General features: G+C 33.2%; 1 protein-coding gene across 2 annotated transcripts in view; it reads right to left on the bottom strand.

Annotated features, from left to right (window-relative positions):
- The window catches only part of NLGN1 (neuroligin 1), a 762,989-nt gene that overhangs the window by 415,685 nt on the left and 327,527 nt on the right, over nucleotides 1–19,777 (bottom strand). For both annotated transcript variants that reach the window (XM_053919372.1, XM_053919373.1), the window contains one exon: nucleotides 11,297–11,449. In XM_053919372.1, the coding sequence (XP_053775347.1) occupies nucleotides 11,297–11,449 (153 nt within the window). The remainder of the gene's footprint in view (nucleotides 1–11,296; nucleotides 11,450–19,777) is intronic.

The raw sequence follows: 19,777 nt of genomic DNA, 5'->3' as shown, positions 1-19,777 counted from the left end.
GTGTTTTAGAAAAGGTGCTGATTTTCAGATCTCAAATTCAAGGAAGGAACTAGTAAATACCAGAACAGAAATTAATATTGCTCTTGGATATATCTCATCTCATATGAGGCATATGTCTCAGTTCTTTAGAAAGATTTCTAAATGGGCATTTTATTGATATATAAATCAGTTGAGAAATAGAACTTTTCTCATATTTGGAAAGCGTTTCTAAGAATAATGGTTAAATCTGTGATCTTCTCTGTTCTGTTAGAGAAAACAGGTAGGTGTGCGAGTAATCAATAGTTTAAGATCTCTTACCCCATCTGTCTGTGGCAATAGTTACATACCTGTAATTCAATCCAAGGTAGAAGAAAACTAAAAAGGCAAAGTTAAAGAAGTTACAAATATTTTCCCTTTCTTCCCCCTTTTCTTTACTACAAAACAACCTTAAGCTGAGCTCAAGGAACTTACAGAATTCATAGCCTGTTACGTATATAATGTCACTGCTTACACTTCCTGCAATATTGTATATATTTCAATTCAGAGTGATGTTTCAACCATATTTTTATGTTTACTTTATGCTCATGTGCACCAATCTTTTCACTCACTGTATGCTAAGCTAGAAACAAAATAAATATTAAATGCCTGGTAAATGCAGAAATCCCGAATGAGTTTAAAATAAATTACAGCTTTCACGCAGGACATTTCCAGTTCATGGGGCATTTATCCAGTGGACCCAAGCACTTTTCCTGACTGGGGACTAGGTATTGTCATCAATAAGACCTCGCCTCACTTATGTGGGACTCCACGTGAAGTTGGCATGCACCTGGGTAGCACTCTTTAGTGAGCACATCCTCCACTACCAGCCATTCTTTCTACCTGCTCTGTATGCTAAGACATCCATGTCATAGCCCAAGAAGAGGACAAAGAAAAATTTGTATGCTTATTGATGACTTGTGAATTGTGTACATAGAGCACTCTGACAGTCTTGAAGAAAGGGGAGAACTAGGTAAGACACAGTATTTGTTTTCTGGTTTGAGTGGCAAAGCATCCACTCTATTAAGAAGTTAATACTCACAATAACAAATGGAGTTGGCTTTATGCATGCCAAGGTGAAGGCTAGGCCGCCTCAGCTCTGAAGCCTAGGGAAGAGATAGATCAAGCCAGCGTGAGGTAATTTTATAGACAAGTCAGGTGACAGCTGGGTTACGTGGACTGGACAAGATGGGTGTGTGTAGCAAGCAGGCAGTTGGGAATGATGCTGTTAGGCGGTGAGGAGGTTAGCCAGGCTTGAGTGGAAGGAGCTTTCCAAAAACTGATAGAAGACACCGTGTGTTAAGAAGAGAGTCAACATACTGCAGCAGACCTGGAATGACAGGAAATGTGGAATGGATCCCAGAGTTGCTGAAAAACATTTAGAGATGAAGAGCAGGAGAAAATGAAAGAAACTGGCATCTGTTGTATTTTTTAGGTATGTTTAAGGTAATCTGAGATATAAGTTTGGTCTGGAGGTTCAGGGGTCAGAAGATCTGGCAAGCCAAGGGGAGTAGCTAGGAGCCATAGGAATGGAAAGAAGGATACAAATATAAGGGATTTAAAAACTACTGAACTGTTCTGACTAAAAATTGAAAGACAAAGGGAAAAGAGCAAAATACCACTGTTTATGGAGTAATAGTTCAAGAAGGACTTTCGAAAGAGAAGGATAGTGTAAGGTGCCTGGTGGTGAAACTGCAGTACATTTTCAAGGTGAAGTAGTGAAAGTGGGTGGAAGGTCAGGGATAAGGGCAGGAGGTCACAGGAAGCTATGGGAGCACTGCCTTGTTTTCTTTTTATTTTTTATTTATTTTTTTATTTTAATTTTCCTGTTTTCTTACTGAGGAACCTGAAGAGGGAGGGCAGGATCATTGAAAGCCAGCCAGCCAGCCAGAAAAGCACAACCCAAGCCCTCACTGTTTGCTTGGAACAAAGAAGAAAACTGACCCGCAGTGAGAAAGAGACCCATATCTCCATTAAAAAAAAACAGTAATGTGGCTACCTTCCCACAATACCTGGCTTTTCTCAGAGATACAGGGTGGGTGAGGGAGAAAACATTTAATTGCCTCTGCAAAGCCCTAAGGTAATATTCTCATCCTATCCATCCAATAGCTAAAGGCTAGTCACTCCCTTACAATCCTTCCCCGTGCATTTGCATTTCATAAACCAACTTTGCTCATTTTAATTCAAATAGAGAACATTGCCTGGTTGTTTGTGGGTGGTCTGTTTGTTCAGATGTTTGTGTTTTTACCACAGCGGCTCATTTAAATGACTTATTTGGTTTCTAATTATCTTTCATATTTTACTATTATTTCAAAACATTTTAATGATCGTGTGACTTTGTGAACGCATGGGAAACAACAACCACCACAAAACCCAAACCAAAGTTATGCTACGATGATAGAGCAGAGAAGCCTGTCCTGGCTTCTTTGGTTATTTTTTACCTCTTCAAAAATTATTTTTCTTAACATTTTGGTTTTTCTTGAAACACAACTTAGCAAAATTTGTGCTAACAGTTTTATTTCTTTGTTTAATGCCAATCTTTCTTACTCATTGTGAGGTCCAGAGAGGAAGCATTGAGTTTGAAATTTTGAAATACTGAGAGCACAGACCCCGAACTACCAGGAGCCTCTCCTGGGCACTTAGCAAATACTAGTGGAATTACTGAATGAATTAATAAATGTCTAACTTAAGATGATGACCTCTGCTCTGAAAAGGAAACTAAATATATTGTTTATGGTTTGTCTAGTTGCAGTTCTTTGAGTACCTGGAAATAGTTCATCAGTTCTGGAAGAGAAGACCTTGACTAGGAGTGAGTGAGATTTTTTACTCTTCATTCCAAATTTTGAACTTAAAGTCTCAAGAAAATAAACCACATAGACCCAACTTACTCCCAGAACTAATAAAAAATAATATATCTCCTTTTTAAGGCAACTAAGAGGTTAAATGAGGCCATATTAATAACATAGAAAGACAAATTAGGTGACACCATAATACAGCAAATTATTACAATCTCTTATATTTACCAAACTCTGGAATAATACTGATCATATTGATTTACACTCTTTCAAAGCAGAAATTCAAAAGAGCTCTTCATAATTATGGTTTGATTCCTTTCATTATTAAAAAAAGAGAGAAATTGGAAATCTCTGTTGCTCTTTGTATAAAAGGCAGATATTCATACTCACCTGAGTCATCCAAAGCTTAGTTGGTGCCTCAGTCTTCTCTGTGCAAAATATCAGTCCAATTCGCTAACTTGCCAAGCTTTTCAATTTAATGAGACACTAGCCATGTTTTCTTTTAATATTCATAGCAGAATGTCAACTTTGATCAAGGTCTAGGTTTACTCAGCAAATCTTTCAAAATACAAATCTAATCATGTCACTTATCTACATAATGTCCTATCATTGTCTTTCATTGTTCTTAGAAGTCCTAAATCTTTAACTAGATGCTGCATGGTCCCCTGCTTCTTTCCAACCTTATTTGTCACTGTTCACCTCTAATTCAAAGCAACCAGCTGGGTTTGCTCAGTTCCTTTGACATGTCAGCCTTTGCTCTTCCTCCTGCTTTCACCTGCACGGTCAAACTCAGCCCTGCTTTTTGCTCTGCGACCGCATCAGATCAGTACCTAGTAACTCTTCACCATCACTTTAAATTCATTCAACACATATTTTCTTAGCAAATACCATGTCCAGGCACTATTGTAGGCTCTGGAGAGCTAGACAACAATAAAACGAATAAACCAAATATAAACAGGAAATATTTGGGTATGGTCAATGTAATACAAATAACTTTTAAAAGTAGATGACTTGTGATGTGGTGGCTCTTTTTGGATTTGATAAACATGGATGGTCTCTCTAAGAAGATATTTAAACCGAGATCAGAAGAGCAGGAGCTAGCCTTGCAGAGATCTGGGGTAGAGGTAACAGGAAATATAAAATTTCTGAAATAGAGAAGAGTTTGGTGTGGATGGGGAACAAAAGCAGGCTGGAAAATAGAGGAAGAGCATTCTGAGATGAACTAAGAGACATGGGTACCAAGAGATACAGATACAGATTTATGGAAGGTTTTGTCAGTCAGGGCAGGGAAGGATTTGAATTTTGTTCTAAGTGAATAATAGAAAGCAACTGGAGGGTGTTTAGTGGAAAAGTGAGATGGTACAATTTATGTTTCAAATAGATAACCGTACTTTGCTTTGTGGAGAATGGATTATGTATATGTAGGGAGCAAAAGTGAAAAAGGAAAATAATACAAGAAGTTCAAGGAGACTTGGCTTAGTTGGGTAAAGGGGCAAATGGAAAAAAGGAACAGAACCAAAATATCTGTTGGAACAGTTCAGTAAGAGAAGCAAATGACTTGGATGTTGAGCAAAAAGTGGAGACACATCAGAGAATCTGTAGTTTTTGCTTGATCATCCCAGTGGATGGCAGCCCCAATGGTATGCATACAGTGTTCTGTTGAAGAGAAGACCACCTGGGTTACAATCCTAGTTCTACCACTTAAGGCTGTTTGGCTAGTATGACTGTGAAAATGTTACTTAGCCTCTCTACACATTTGTTTCTGCATTTATGAAATCAGAAAATAATAACCCTACTTCATAGGGCTACTGTGAGAATTTAATAGTGTAATTATTTTGAAATGTCTAAAACAGTTTTTTGGCATATCAGTCCTCAACGATCATAGCTATTGTTATTGCTATTGTGGCAATTATTATTATAATCTAGATATGGAAGAAAATGCAACATGCGGACCTGAGAAAGTCTACATATTTTTGCCATTAGATTTGAGATACTCATTAGACATGTGCATGGAGATGTGGGTAGGTAAGCACATGAGTCTGGAATTCTGGGGAAGAGTCAGTCCTGATGATACAGTTTTGGAAGTGACTTGGTATCTAGAGCCATGCAGGAAGTCCCCTAAGGAGACACTGTGGAGAAAGAAGGGATGTGATCTGCAATGAAGCACGCTTCAGCGATTAGCGATTAGGGTAAGACAGGGAGCCAGGAAGGAGGCTGAGAAAGAGCAGACAGTAAAGTAAGGGATGACCCCGGGGTGATACCAAGAAACAGGCATTATAAGCAGGGACTAGCTACCTATGTCCTGTGCTAGGGGGAGATCATGTACCATAAGAATGGGGAGGCAACCAATGGAATCTATCACCTGGAGGTCCTGGGGATCTTGTCAAGGGTTTTCTCAGTAAATATAAGAAATGGAAACTTGAATGTCACTTCATCTGGGACAGCTTTTCTGAGTGTCTAGAACAGATTAGCTCCTTTCTCAAGGCATCTGTCATTTCTCTAGCACTTACCATACAGGAGATTATGAAGAAAGTCAATTTCAAACTAAATCATTATACACATAAAATATATCATTTGTATAATTATTCATTTATTTTCTATTTCTCCTAGTTGTTAGTCATCTACTGCGTAGTAAAAATCACATCTGTCTTGTTTTTCACAATATCGTTGATAACTAGCAGAATGCCTGATACGTAACATTGCTCAATTTATACTGGATGAATGGCTGGGTAAGTAAATCAATGAATGGCCCAGTATCGCTGCACTTAAAACCCATTTTTAAAATACTGACTTCTTTTAACTAACACCCACACTAATTGACATGATTAATTTCTGCTTATTTCTAAGTTTTTGACCAAAATAAGCAATTACTTTTATTGAAGTCCACCTAAAATCATTTGGGAAGAAGTAGCTAGAATAAAATTAGTAAACAGGTACTCCAGTTTGCACTGTATCTATCTAACGTTTATTTTTCAAGAGAAGAAACAATATCTCTGTTCCAGGACATCATTTTAGCACTCAATATAAAATTGATCACCATCCAGTCCTTACTAAAACCCAGTAGATACAACTGATGTTTGAGAAAAGAAATCAATTAATCAAATTAACTGTCCATTGTTCTAAGTTGATTTTTAGCTTTATCCTATTATAAGTGAAATTACCAACATCTTATTTGAATTACATTTTGATTAATTATTTGCTGAAATTATAGTACCAAAGTAGTGGGCATCTGTTATTATGTCTTTGGCAAATACAAAGGGTGAATGTAAATAATTACATACTAGGAATATTTCTGAATCTTCTAATGACATAAAGACTATCACATTTTGTATTGCTCAGGGTTCCAAATAAAAACAACTTACATGATAAATTTATTTGCAGTACAATCCACTGTGAGAAAAACTGTGTGTCTTTTTTTATTAATATGTATTTTTCCTCTATTTCAGAATAACAATTATGAAATTCAATCCATTATCCTTTTGACCTTGGTTCTAGGAAACTGGGTTGTACATTTCTGTTTAATTCCAGTAGATATTCATTGTCTAAGTTTCTGTATCTTTTCTCTAATACACATGTATTCCTATTCAATATAATTTTAGCAACCTATATGTGTGTATTTGTCACAAATTATCTCCACTGTTTTGAAGTACAAAGACCGTGACTAAATACAAAGAAAAATAATGTTCTTCTTTCTTATCTTTTGTTAATACCAGAGCTAACCCACTCTTCTTGGTCTCGCTCAAATAAAAACACTTTTATTGAGACATTTTGACTCTTCAAGTACAAAATTACTCCCTCGCCTACATTCCAAGAACACATTTGAATCATTTTATAAAATTTGATTATATATTACTCTCAAATATGAGGTAACATTATGTTTTTTAAATTCATTTATTTGTTTTGGGATTTAGAGCCAGACTGAAACAAAAACAAAGCAAAAAAAGCTAAGAATAATAATGACAACACATTATTCCATTTTAGGAATTAATATGCTTTTCTTTTTAAATAATGAACCATCCCTAGACTTTACACAATGTCCTTGCTGCTAGGCTGCTCAGATTCAAATGTGGATCTCAATCCCTCATCCAGATTGATCCAGCTGCTATTCTATGCTTCCATTTTAGTTGTTCCGACTTTTCTTTTTATGTATCATGACTATAAATACACAAACTAATCAATTAATTAATATTATAAAATATGAAGTAGCATATCAGTTATTATTCTATACTGTTTATATTTCCCCCAGTTAGTTGGAATAGTCTCCAAAGATAAGGATTATATTGTTCTTACTTTTTGTCTCTTGTGAGAGATACCGTGGGAAACAAGTGTTATGTATACGATGGCTTACCACCAAAGTTACAACTATTTCTCTCACCTGTCTGATAATGCCTGAGGATTATTATTGCATAGGCAATACCATTAAAAGGATCAACACATCTCATTAACCATTTTTAACAAAATAAAAATAAATTTAGCTGTTTACTGAAATTGATATGCAGTTAACAAAAACTTGTTTTAAATGATTTATTTAGTCCTACATGGCATTATAAAGCAAGCTAAATATTATTCTTCAAATACAAGTAGATGAGCTAGGATTTTTAATTATTTTTCCCATAGATGGATAGCACAGACATTACAGTATTAAGTAAAACATTTAATTAAACCCCCAAAATTTGTCAAATTTTCAAATAGTTATCAGTAATACTTCTAAAATCTTTAAAACATTTTTTCTAAAATAAATTACACATGCTTGAAATATGAACACATAATTGACTCTAAAATGTTTATATCCAGATAAAAGTAGCGTTAAATTTCCATCATAGAAGAATCTTATGTTACCTAAGTTAGATCCCAACAGTGGTATAAACTTTCATTTTTCTCTAAAAATGACTTATATATTTATTCTAGATTAAGAGCAGTGCTTGCAACACATTTTAACACTAAATTAGTTAACATTTTTTTTCATTTTTGAGATTTACAAATGTATAATTTGGGTTGTTTCTATTTTTTAAAAAATGTTTACTGCACAATATCTTATTCTAAAGTGAACAAGCTATTTCACATTCTCTCCCAATTTTGGTTATAGGTCCATGTGTTTATCCTATTTATAATCCTAACATTTATAATTTCCCTCCTTTAAGAACACAAAATCAAAACATTTCTCTCTAGCTTTTCAATATAATTTCCATTAATTATATATGAGAGTAGTAACATAACTATCAATAATTATTTTGAATATACTTTACAAGCACTATGTAACCATGTACAACATAATAGAGGATGGAGAGTTACTGCTGGCTGAGGACAAAGAATGTATATAATCAAGCATGAAAGAAAGATTAAATGTTCCCTGCACATGTACAGAGAGAGTTCACGAGAAAACTGAGAAAGGGCAGCTGGCAGGCAGAGCCCTGCAACCCCTGGCTTTTTTCTCAACCTCACTAGCAGTTTTTCTTATCACTACCAATAGCATTTCCCATGCCACTGTAGTGACAGGTAGTCTGTGTTACCACTCTAAAGGAAACCCCGGAAGGGTTTTGGGTGAGGAACTGATCCGACCTGTTCCCAGCTTCTTCAGAGCACTGTGAGCTGTTTTATTTTTTAAGCTATTTCTACTTTGTAGTAAGTTTTTCTTAACACAAAATGCTTTAAACTGGAAACTTGGCTGCTAGATAGCTGTATGAATTTTATGACTGAAGCATTATCACATTTTTACTTATCACTAAAACAACAACAAAAAATTGTAGTATTTCCCCTCTTGGAAGGCAAATCCAAATCAATAGGAATTGCACTGCCTGCTTCAGACGTCCTGGTTTTTCCTGTCAGTCATCTGTGAGCAACAGCATCATATTTAGCCAGTTTGTACATTGGCCCCCGCAATGCATTTCCTTCACAGCAAAACATCCAAATCAAAACACAGCTCAGGATTTCCTCTGACGTGAAAACAAGTATTATTTTTTACTTAATTTCCAGCATCATCCGAAGAGCAAACTAAACAGCAACACTTTGGGACCCTAGAAACCTTGGCTTACCTTGTTACTGTTAGACAAATACTAATGACAACAACGAAACCCTTCCTGTCTTTTCTGGGGTTCTGTCAGATGAGCTGTTGATCTGGCTGTGGCACACCATACATGCAAACTGTGCTGAAACAAAGGTCCTGAAATCTTGCTTTTCATGAGTCAGTTAATTTTAATACATTTCACAAGGCCCAATACATATTCGAGAAGAAAGTGACCAGATGCCCTTACAGGTGGCACTAGGAGTTTTCTGCTTTTTCATGCTGAGAGGACATCTACACAGGAGAGCTGACTCCTGGTGACGGTTATCAGTGTAGGATGTGTTTCAGAGGAAGAAGGGAGCCAACTGTCCTTAAACCCGAAACTGCAGCAGGGCAAGAACAAATATTTAAACGTGGGAAGATCATCCATCAACAACATCATTTGCCATTTTACAGACCAAACAGGGGACTGAATTCTTCATTTTTTAGCTGCTTCAGCTGTTGTCCTGCAACACAATCGTTCTGAGGGTGGCATTTAAAGACAGGATATGGGAATGCGTGTGGAATTCAGATTGGATCAAAATCAGGTCCTCATCAGTTCTGAATGCATAAAAAACCAGTAAAGTTTCTATTAACATAAAAGCATAGCTCATTTTATGGCGATCTTACTTTTTGTGATTACAATCAATAACGTAACAAGGCAACATGAGGTGCGGCCAAAAGATTTTGTAAACATCTTTTTAGGTGCGCGTGTATGAGACTAAGTGCATGTTCAAGTCCTTGAGAACATTGTTCCCACACTTTAAAATATAACCGCAAATTTTCAGTCATCAAACTGATCACTGCATCAGGATTTAAAACGTGAGAAAGGCAGAAAAATATGAGAACAGTAATAAAAACAACTGAGCTATAAGCAGTACTTTAAATAAAATGAAATGCAGTAAAGTTATTGAAGATCCTCACGTTAAAATGATCCACAAGAAACAAATGACAACACTAAAACATTTAAGAATTATTACGACCATCTCTATAAATCTTCTAATCTACAGAGTTTTCAGAGGTAGGAAGACATGTAACCCCGTGCACTGAAATTATAAGAACATCTAAAGCAATGTTTGTGTAGACACTATGGGGACAGTGATGTATACTTGAACAAAACTGTAAAAATATTGTATACATACATTGATACAGTGTACTTATTATATCATTCACGATATTCCAAATTTAAAATAGAGAACTAGGAAAAGATCAAGATTTCAACTTTGCATGGCTAAAATATCTCATTCCCCCAAACATACAAATGATTGACAAAAATGATTCTCTTTTTATATTTTGAGATTAGCATAAATATAGGATTATAATTACACAGGAATTAGAATAGAGATAACTAACACTGAAGAGAAAAACAATTGATTTCTTGATGGCTAAATATATAATATTAACAATTATTATAAAAGTAATTATAATTAAAATTCCTTTTTCAGAATATTTTAGAATAATGAATGAAAAAGGAAGGCACCTCTATGTGCCCAAATAACACTGTAAAATATACCTATTTAAGTGTACAGTATGGAGTAAGACTTGGAGAACAATAAAGATTTTCAAAATTAAAATATTTTTTGATGACTTGTATTATTTCAGCAAACAGTAACTAAAATACTACATATAAAGGTGTTTTATAAAATTATATAGTAATTTTACTCAAATTTTGACAATACTAAAAAAATAAATTTATACAATTAACATAGCAACCTTATTTTTTAAAAGTTGGTTAACTGATAAAATGACTTGCCTATTTCAGAGTACTTAGAAGTTATTTTGCAAATAACATTTCTCTACAGATATCTTCAAACCAAGAATCTCCAGTTTGATTTTTCTTTATGTGTATGCAATTAATGAATTGAACATGTTGTCACTTCATAAAATCGATGCATGCTTTCCAAATAAATAATTCCATCAAAATACATTCAAAGTATTTGAAATTATTACCTGACAAGTTAAAAAAAAAATAACAACCTATACCACACTGGCAAATAATTATGTCACAAAGGCAGTCCATACATATATTCTTGAAGAGAACATAAACTTGTTTCTAAGCTCATGGCAAACCTCGGGAAATTTCATAGCGTTGTAAAAAAGAAAAGTAGAAGAAGGAAAGAATTGTTCAAGGGCTAATTCTTCTTCAGAAATGTCTTGCCATTTTCACCTTACACAGTTTTACCAAGCCAAACGTGCAAAGCCAAGAACATTCCTCAACAAGGTGAATAATTTCCTTACCATTTACTTTTAAATCTTAAAATCAAGCCTAGCTGTCTTTCATCTAGTAATTTATGAACATTTCTAGAATTTATTAAACATGTTGGAAATTGTGGTTTAAACAAAGTCAATAAGCATAGAACAGTGAGTGAAACAGAGCAAAGCAAAAGCCAAACCAAAACTCTCCGGTACTTCATGAATTAACGGTGTAAGAAAAGAGACTTCTTACCAAGTACCCCAAGTCGATAGTTGACTGTGATGACGATCACATTGCCATAACTTGCCAAGACACTGCCATCATACAAATTTCCAGTACCTTCCATATATGAGCCACCATGGATATACACCATCACTGGTTTGGGGCCCCCACTGTCCCGAATATCTGAAAAACAAATGGTTGGCAATTGTTCTTATCCTCAAAAACACAAACATAATAAAGTAGAGAATACAGTTTTCCTTTCAGGGACAAGAGGACATGGTTTTTATATAGTTCTTTAAATTGCTGTTTTTGTTAAAGTGTTTCTTAAGCAACTCATAGTAAGGGCTGTTGCAGAACAGAGCAATACATTTTTTTCTATCTAAAATTTTGTTTAAGGTTATAAGCTGAACTACAAAACTTGAACAAATTGAAAATAGTTGTGAATTTTAGCGTTTTTAAATTAACTTCTAATGTGACAGTAAAACCAAAAGAAATTATAATAATTTTAGAACTACTTTTTAAAAATGGTTTAGGCCTCATATGATATTTATGAAACATAAACTAAGGTCAAAGGTATCACTGCTATTGTGAATAAAACATTGTTTTTATTTCTTAATAACTGTAAAGATTTGTATTGAATGCATCATAATTACATTTAATAATTCATATTCTAATTTGTGACATCATTACAACACTATTATACATTGCAAAAAAGTTTAATTTTGCTACTCAAGTACTAACTGTCAGATGAATGTTTAGGTGACAAAGTCATATCCACCTGTACTTTAGTGGTTGTTGCATTTGGTGCACGTAGGGGACTGTCATTAAATACTGTATTTTAGTTACATCCAGGTCATCTGCTCATTATGCCTATCCATACCCTTTAGAAAAAGAAAACAGACTAAATTATACTTTCCACCTCTTTGTGTAACTATTATACTCTTCTCAGCCCCAGTTTGGCTCTATGATTTTGTCATACAGACATGAGACAATTAAATTATTATCTAGAAATAATGTATGGGGGGCAGGAGAGGGGAAGTAGCTCTACAGTTGAGAATACATGAAACCATTTACTCATATATTGTTTATTAATTATTGTATTATTTTCCATATGAACAACTATAAACCTACTTTGCCCCACACCATTTAAGGAAAATATAAGCATAATTAACTAGCATGAAAAAATACACTAAATTCTATAGGGAAAAAATGTTAAACTGTATATTGGCCAACATAGTTTAAACTATTATGTAGATTGAAATGTTATATATTTATATTTGATGATAAATATATGTACATAACATATTATTCCATAATAGCCAATGATATCTTCTACCTTTGAAACAAAAATTACATCAAATGTATTATCCATTTTTTTAATTCCAATATTAAAGTGTTATTTAAAAGTATGGTTTTTTCCTTTGTTTTTGTCATTTTTTAATCAAACTTAAATCTCCTACATATTTATGATTGAAGTTTCAGCTTTGGGAATGTACTAACATAATACAGTCATTGAAAAACTAGTGATTATTTACAAACTGTTTTACATTTTCTGTGAAAATATTAAAAACATATAAATGTCCTGATTTTTCTCCTGTAATAATAAAGTAATTTTTTTATCAAAAAAGCATCTCAGGTTCAGAAATTGCAGCTAAGCTTGTTTGTCCAAAATTTCAAGTTCAGGCACTAGCTCACTGCAAAATAGAGAGACACTTTAAAAGTACTATTTTAAATGTGACTGAATGCCAATGTATAAACTTGCCATATTCTCCCTCCCTCACCAAGGATGCATTTGAGAAAAATGTCTTATTTTTCAGTGGTGAGCAGAGGAAATTTTGACATAGAAACCATCCACTAGACACAGCTACATTTAGAAGGAAAACCTTAATTTATTTTCTTCTTAAGTCCTTGGGAGGGAAATTGATATTCACTCCTTTATAAAGATTTAGGGGCTTATAAAGATGTTAGGTTTACACAGAGAAAAATAATCCTTTTGGAATTTTTAAACTATCCTCCTTAAATGCCTATTTGCTGCATACAGTTTTAGCTTATTTTCCTACTATGCCTGGCACTGAAGAAGCAATAATAAATTATTAAATTGAAATCATTAACTGACTGCTCACAGCAGACACTGTACTCTGCTAATTGTGTGCTTGGAGGTAGCACAGAGGGTGGCTGTTTCAGAATTCTTCTTTAATTAAAATTACATAGAATTACAAAATACCAACTGTGAACAGTAATGAAGTCTTGGTAGATCCATTCTGTTCACCTGGAAAACAATACAGCCCACGTGGAGAAGTCCTGCCACATTTTATACCTAATAACAGAATGGGGCGGGCGCAGCCAAGGAAGATGAAAATATGATAGTGGATTCCAGGAGCTATATTGAGTGATATCTCTTTATTTAAAAAAAATTAGACTGGAAAATATTACTGAAAGTTTGGGCCAGTTCGAATTTCCAATTTGTGTTTCCAAGCTTGTAAAGATTTAAGCCTTGACTAAAAATTTAACATACCAAATAATTATTTTCCAGAAAAATTCTATAAAATTCTAAAGTTGTGTCCTGAACAATATTTGCTTTTGCTTAAAGTAACCCTAACTAATGCTGTATAAGGTATTAATAACCAAAGTGGGTAAAATTCTTGTATATAGAAACCTTTAATAATGCAATAAAGTTGGGACAAATATTGTATTTCTATTGCAGGACAATTAGAATTCCTTGACAGTGTTTGATCGGAGTGGTTTATCTTAGATCTATATTTACAGTATTTTATCACAAAGGTGTATCTCAGACTTCACTTTTCATTATAGCCTACAAGTGTTTTTGATTATAATAAATAGAAATAGTTTACATTATATCTAGACTTAATTTTGAAAAGAACCAGAATCTTTATAAATGAAACCGACATAATCAGATAGCCTACTATTGAATACTATCGGCTAATGTTGTACTTTTAGTAATGGAATTTTGAGGAGCCACTATGTCTTAGCAAATACACCAGATGTACTTTACTAATTTACAATTTATTACAGTCAATTTGTTCTTATAAACTTTGTCTCATATTTTTTCTTACAAATAGGGTAGATTTCACCTAAGATTTTTGACTTTGCCTAAACAGCTGTTATTGACTTTATTAAAATAAAAAACAAACACACTCGGAGATGAAACACTAGTTCAGGTCCAGTAAAGCTACACATGTTCTTAAAGCATGTTTATACTTAATGTTGTTTGCCAGTTTTTAAAACTTTACTTAGCATCTAAGTCCCTAAAATGAGTTGGATGTTAGAAGGAAAATACTATACTGATGATTATTTTTCTACTAAATTGTTGATGGCAAAAGAGTAATGTTTTTCACATTAAAAAGATAAAATTAGAATTTGAGTAACACCTTGACTTTAAGTTTTAGTAACTATTTTACCTTTCCAATAAATCAAAATTTTAAGCCAATGTGACATAGTTGTTGATAACTGCTTTAAGGTATCAACAGAACTTGTAGAAGTTAATGGGACTTTATTTGTGCCTGGCAACCAGTGTTTGGAATCATAATTCCTTCTAACGATCCTCATGAATAACTATTAGTCACACAACTTCTTCCTTATTGGTAGCTTTCTGCCTAACGGTCTCATGAAGTTTTAATTGCCCATGTTGTAGAGATTTTGGCAGGGTATTTTCGTGTCCCTTACTCACTTTAAGTGCTTCAGTTATCATTTGAAATCTGCAAAATAACACAGAAGTGGTGGTAGAATATATGTTTATTAAACTGAACTTAACCAAAGACACAAATTTTAGTTTAAAAATAACTTAAAATGACAATAACAATTTTTTCAAGGTTTATGTAGAATATAAAATTGTCTTTTAATATTAAAATATTAATATTAAGATATTAGTACAATTTAAAAATTTTGTAAGTACTCTCAAATTCCAAAAATAAATTGATAAAAATATAGAATGTTGCTTTGACCCATTTTTATCACTTTAGATCTGACTTTTTGAAATTATGGAAATAACCAATCAAATATGCAGTTCTTTTGGTTATTACAAAACACAAATGAACAGTGATACACCTGTGTTTGACCTAATGATGGCAAAAGAATATGGCAAATATGCAGAGGATTAGAAGTGGAGAAGAGCAGAAAGGCCATGGGTCAATTTAAGTGAGTGAGGGCCAGCCCACTCAATGCCTGGCATAGCCTCTGAATGAGGTGGCTGAGATAGGGTCCTGGAAAGCATGCACAGGAGTCATCAGGAAATAATTGAGGATGCCATATAGACAGATGTCTGACTAAAGTAAAAGAAGTAGTTTGTCAAATAATTTATATCTGTAGCTATACATCCAGCAATATTAACTGAAAATTCAAAAGTCTTTTTCCGGGAGAATATTTCAATTTACCTATCTTGTTTTCTAAACAATTATCCAAAACGACAACACACAGGAGTATACTGAACTTGAGTTGACTGAACTTGAATTGACTGCTTCAACATTCTATACTTCTGAGCATTTCAAATATTTATTGGTTTGATAACTCTTGTGACTGATTTAGTACCCTGAATATTACCTGCCATGTTAAAATAGGGCTTAAGATATATTTAATGACTATTTTAAAAAGTTAAATGTGCTTTAAAATAAATATATAAAATATACTCACATTTACAGGGCTTACCTCAATTATGGTCATAATGTAAATGTCCTACTTGACGTTGTTTTTTACCAAGAGAGAAAAGAAGTACAGTATTCTGCCATGCGTAATGCACACATTTTTGCCCAAATTTCTGAGAGAAATATAAGGATGCACATTATACAAGGGTGGTACTAACTCCGCATCTATAAATGTTTTTGATGTTTTTATTTATGCTTATGGGTGGGCTAACCAGCCAACTGCAACCTCTTGACTTGTCAGTCAACAAGCTCTTTAAGGCCCTAATGAAGAAAGAGTGGAGGCCATGGATGCAGTAGGCTGGTGATGATTTAACACCTATAGGTAGGATCAAGGAAGCATCCATTGCCCAGTTTTGTGATTGGGTCCTAAGACTGTGGAACGGTGTCAAGAAGGAAGTGGTTGTGAAATCATTTTAAAAATGTGGCATTAGCAATGCTATGGATGGAACTGAGGATGATGAAATTTACTGGGATGAGGAAAGTGACTCTTCAGAAGACATCAGTAATGTAGAACTTGAAGAAGATGACACTTCTGATATTGACAGTGATGAAGAGTTCTTGGCCTTCTAAGATGTGTAAATATTATGAATTTGTTACTGGTACATAAAATTTGTTGCACCTTGTATTTGTTTTTAAATGTTTTGCTACATAAAATTTCTTGTACAATACTATGTTAAAAAATAAATGCACAAATTCCTTTATAATACAAAAAACAAGTATCTAAATATAAATAAATAAAAATTGAATTTAAAAATTAGAATGAAAGATTTGTTTTTCCTGAACGTTTGGGCCAAAAACATGGGTGAGCATTATCCATGGCATAATACAGTACATTAAATCAGCAATCAAAATATTTTATAAATAGAAAAATGATGTATACTAAACTTGTGAGAACTTTGAAAAAATTTGGAGTTTACAAAGCCACACTCTAAGAAGTCCCTTATACTGAAGTATCATTTAAATAACAAATGTCTGGGAATTAAGGCTCTCTAGAGGGTTCAACGAGTTAAAAGTCCTAACTGAAAGATTTCGTCTTTGGAGAGCTGGGAAAAATAACACACACCCCCAAAGTCAACACATTTCCTGAGTGTTTGAATGCTTCAAATTTCCAAGAGCATTTTAAAAAAATCACAATTTACATTTTGGTAAATTTATTTGCAGTTATTTAGCATTCAAAATGATGCCCTTGGTCAGCCATAATGATTTGTTTTAAATATTAATGATTGCTTTGTGTTTAATCTTTATTTTATTGTTGGGGTTCATAGTAAATATGTTTTTAATCAAATGTCATAAATTTTATGAAAAAAATAATTATTAAATACTTACACTCAATTTAATGTTATGCTTTCAATACTTCACCTCTATAATTTCCTACTGTGAGTAGTTTATTAAATAGATAGCTCGATGAAAACAATTAAAATTGTTTAGTAAGGATTCATTCAGTCATAGTTGTAATTCATGGAACTAGCATTTCTGCTGGCCTGCTTGTGGACTGTTTTATATTGGAAAACATTTCTTATCATATCATTAACATCTTTATGAAAGTTAATTTATAGGATTCTGAGAATTACTTTAAATCCTAGGATTACATTAGTTACCTCTGTAAGAATCATAGCTAGGGTAGCATTAAAAATAAACAAAAACAGAAGCCTTAATTAGAACCAAGATAAACTGAACAAAGGGTCTTTATAGACTCTACTGAACACTAGGTAATATCCACAGTAGAACAAGAGATGTCAAGTAACATAGTGTATACTTAGATTTACAGAGTAAAATCAGAGTTTTATGTTATAAGAAAACTGGAAAGAGAAAATAATATTAGTAAAGTTGGAAATATTTTATTGCTTGTAGGTGGTGATACTTTAGAATAAGCATATATTCACTTACCAATCTAAAAATTATGTCTCTGAAATAAAAGAATATCATTATAAGCTTGCTTTTAAAAAAACACGCTATAAATTCTACCAAAAATACTATTATGAGTTCAGAGTACATAAGTTTTTGTTCAGTGTTTACTACACCTATCTTAATAGGTGTAATTACTTTATTACCTATAAAACCTTACTCATTCTTGTGATATATAAACATATCAACAGAAACTATATTGCTCAAGAAACACTTTATATCAGCTTTTAGTTTTGTCCTTATTGGGTGTGGGGTTCTTTTTAAACAAATGTCAAATGTAAAAATGAAACACATTTTGATACTGGGTAGGATATTTACATATATTAGAAAACATGCAAAGTGGGTACAGAGAGACTACAGGGGAAGAAAGAGATTGTTAGTTCAAAGAATATGGACAAATTTCAGTCAAAACGTGGGATGAAACATATCAAAAGTCAGTTCAAGAAAACAAAAAAATGCCTCTTTTTTAAAACATTTTAATGGTTGGCATCAAAATGTAAAACAACATTCATTTTTTTAAAAAATTAAAAATGTATATTTATATGTAACAACAAGCAAGAAGACAAAACACATCAAAAACGAGAATTAAAAACAACTCTTCAAAAAAAGACAAGAAGTAAAAAAATAGAAAAGGGTGGAAAAAATGATTGAGGTCCTTGTCATGCAAGTAGATTTGGTGGAAAAAATACCTTCATCTTCAGCACCGTCATTATCACCTAAATCATCTGTCTGTTTCTTTGAAAGGGGACCTAGGATTGAGAATGGAGAAATGGAAGGGAAAAAAAAAAAGACAATTCAAGAATAAACAAGATTGAGGGGAAAAAAATAAATGTAAACACTAAAATTCTCAAGAGTATTTCCAAAAAGACAGGGGAAGTAGTTATGTCAAGGTTGGTTATCGATTTTGTTTAAGAAAAAAAAATACCTTTCCCAAAAATATCTCATAGAAGATATGATCTGTGAGTATATTCAGCATTAAAAAAATACATTATGGTTTGAAACTCAAGGCATAAGCAAAGAAAATGATTTTTTAAATACCCATTGCATACAAAAAGTAAATAGTTTTATTATCTGAAAGAACTTAATTTATTCAGTGTCTTTTCTAATTAAAATTGGTGACAACAATAAAAAATAGACTAAACTCACTCTTTAATTTGGGACAATATAATAACATTAGGGAAAACAGATATGAACATTTTTAGGGTGTGTTTTTTCTCTTGTTCTTCAGTTTTTTCAAAGGCAATTAACACGGGTTTTACACATTTTTATATCATACATTCCTCAAAGCTGTGACTTTTTAAAATTACTTGTCATTAAATATTTCCCCATGTATTGTGATTAAATATTCGTTGTGGATTTAAGTAAGACATTTGCAAACTGCACAAATGTATGAACAGATAATCTCGTCACTCGGTAGGGCAAAGGTGCCATCCATGGAGGTCCGCATTTAGATCTCAAGGTAAGTTACAGAGTCAGGACTTATATTTCATAGTCAATTTAGGAATATAATAGAATTATGCCCTAGTGCAATATCATGCCCAGTATAGTTATTTATAATGGGGTCATGTCTTAGGCAAATAATTGCATTAAAACACTGCGAATGTTTAATAAATATTTTATTGTATTTACAATGCTAATTAGCAGCAATGAAGGAGCACACCAAAGGGGAAGTGGAAGGCCATATGAAAGTAATTTTAAGTGTCACATAATTGACATACTCAGTATAAAAAAGCAAGTGAAGCCCCACATTTCATTTTGTTTCCACAACCATTTAATTTGTATGACATTTCATAATCCTCATGCAGAAAGCAATCATTACAAACACAGGACAGTCAAGTTCAAAGACAGCCAACCACATAGCAGTAAGCAAGAGAATTTTGTCATGCATAAAATAAGTAAGTAATAGGAAAAGGAGGGGAAAAAGGCTGAAAGGCACGTGTTGATTTCA

This window comes from Desmodus rotundus, chromosome 2 (genome assembly GCF_022682495.2).
Source record: "Desmodus rotundus isolate HL8 chromosome 2, HLdesRot8A.1, whole genome shotgun sequence".
NCBI classification, from domain to species: Eukaryota; Metazoa; Chordata; class Mammalia; order Chiroptera; family Phyllostomidae; genus Desmodus; species Desmodus rotundus.
The sequence above is the reverse complement of the archived record's forward strand: the minus strand, read 5'-3'. Positions and strand labels throughout refer to the sequence as shown.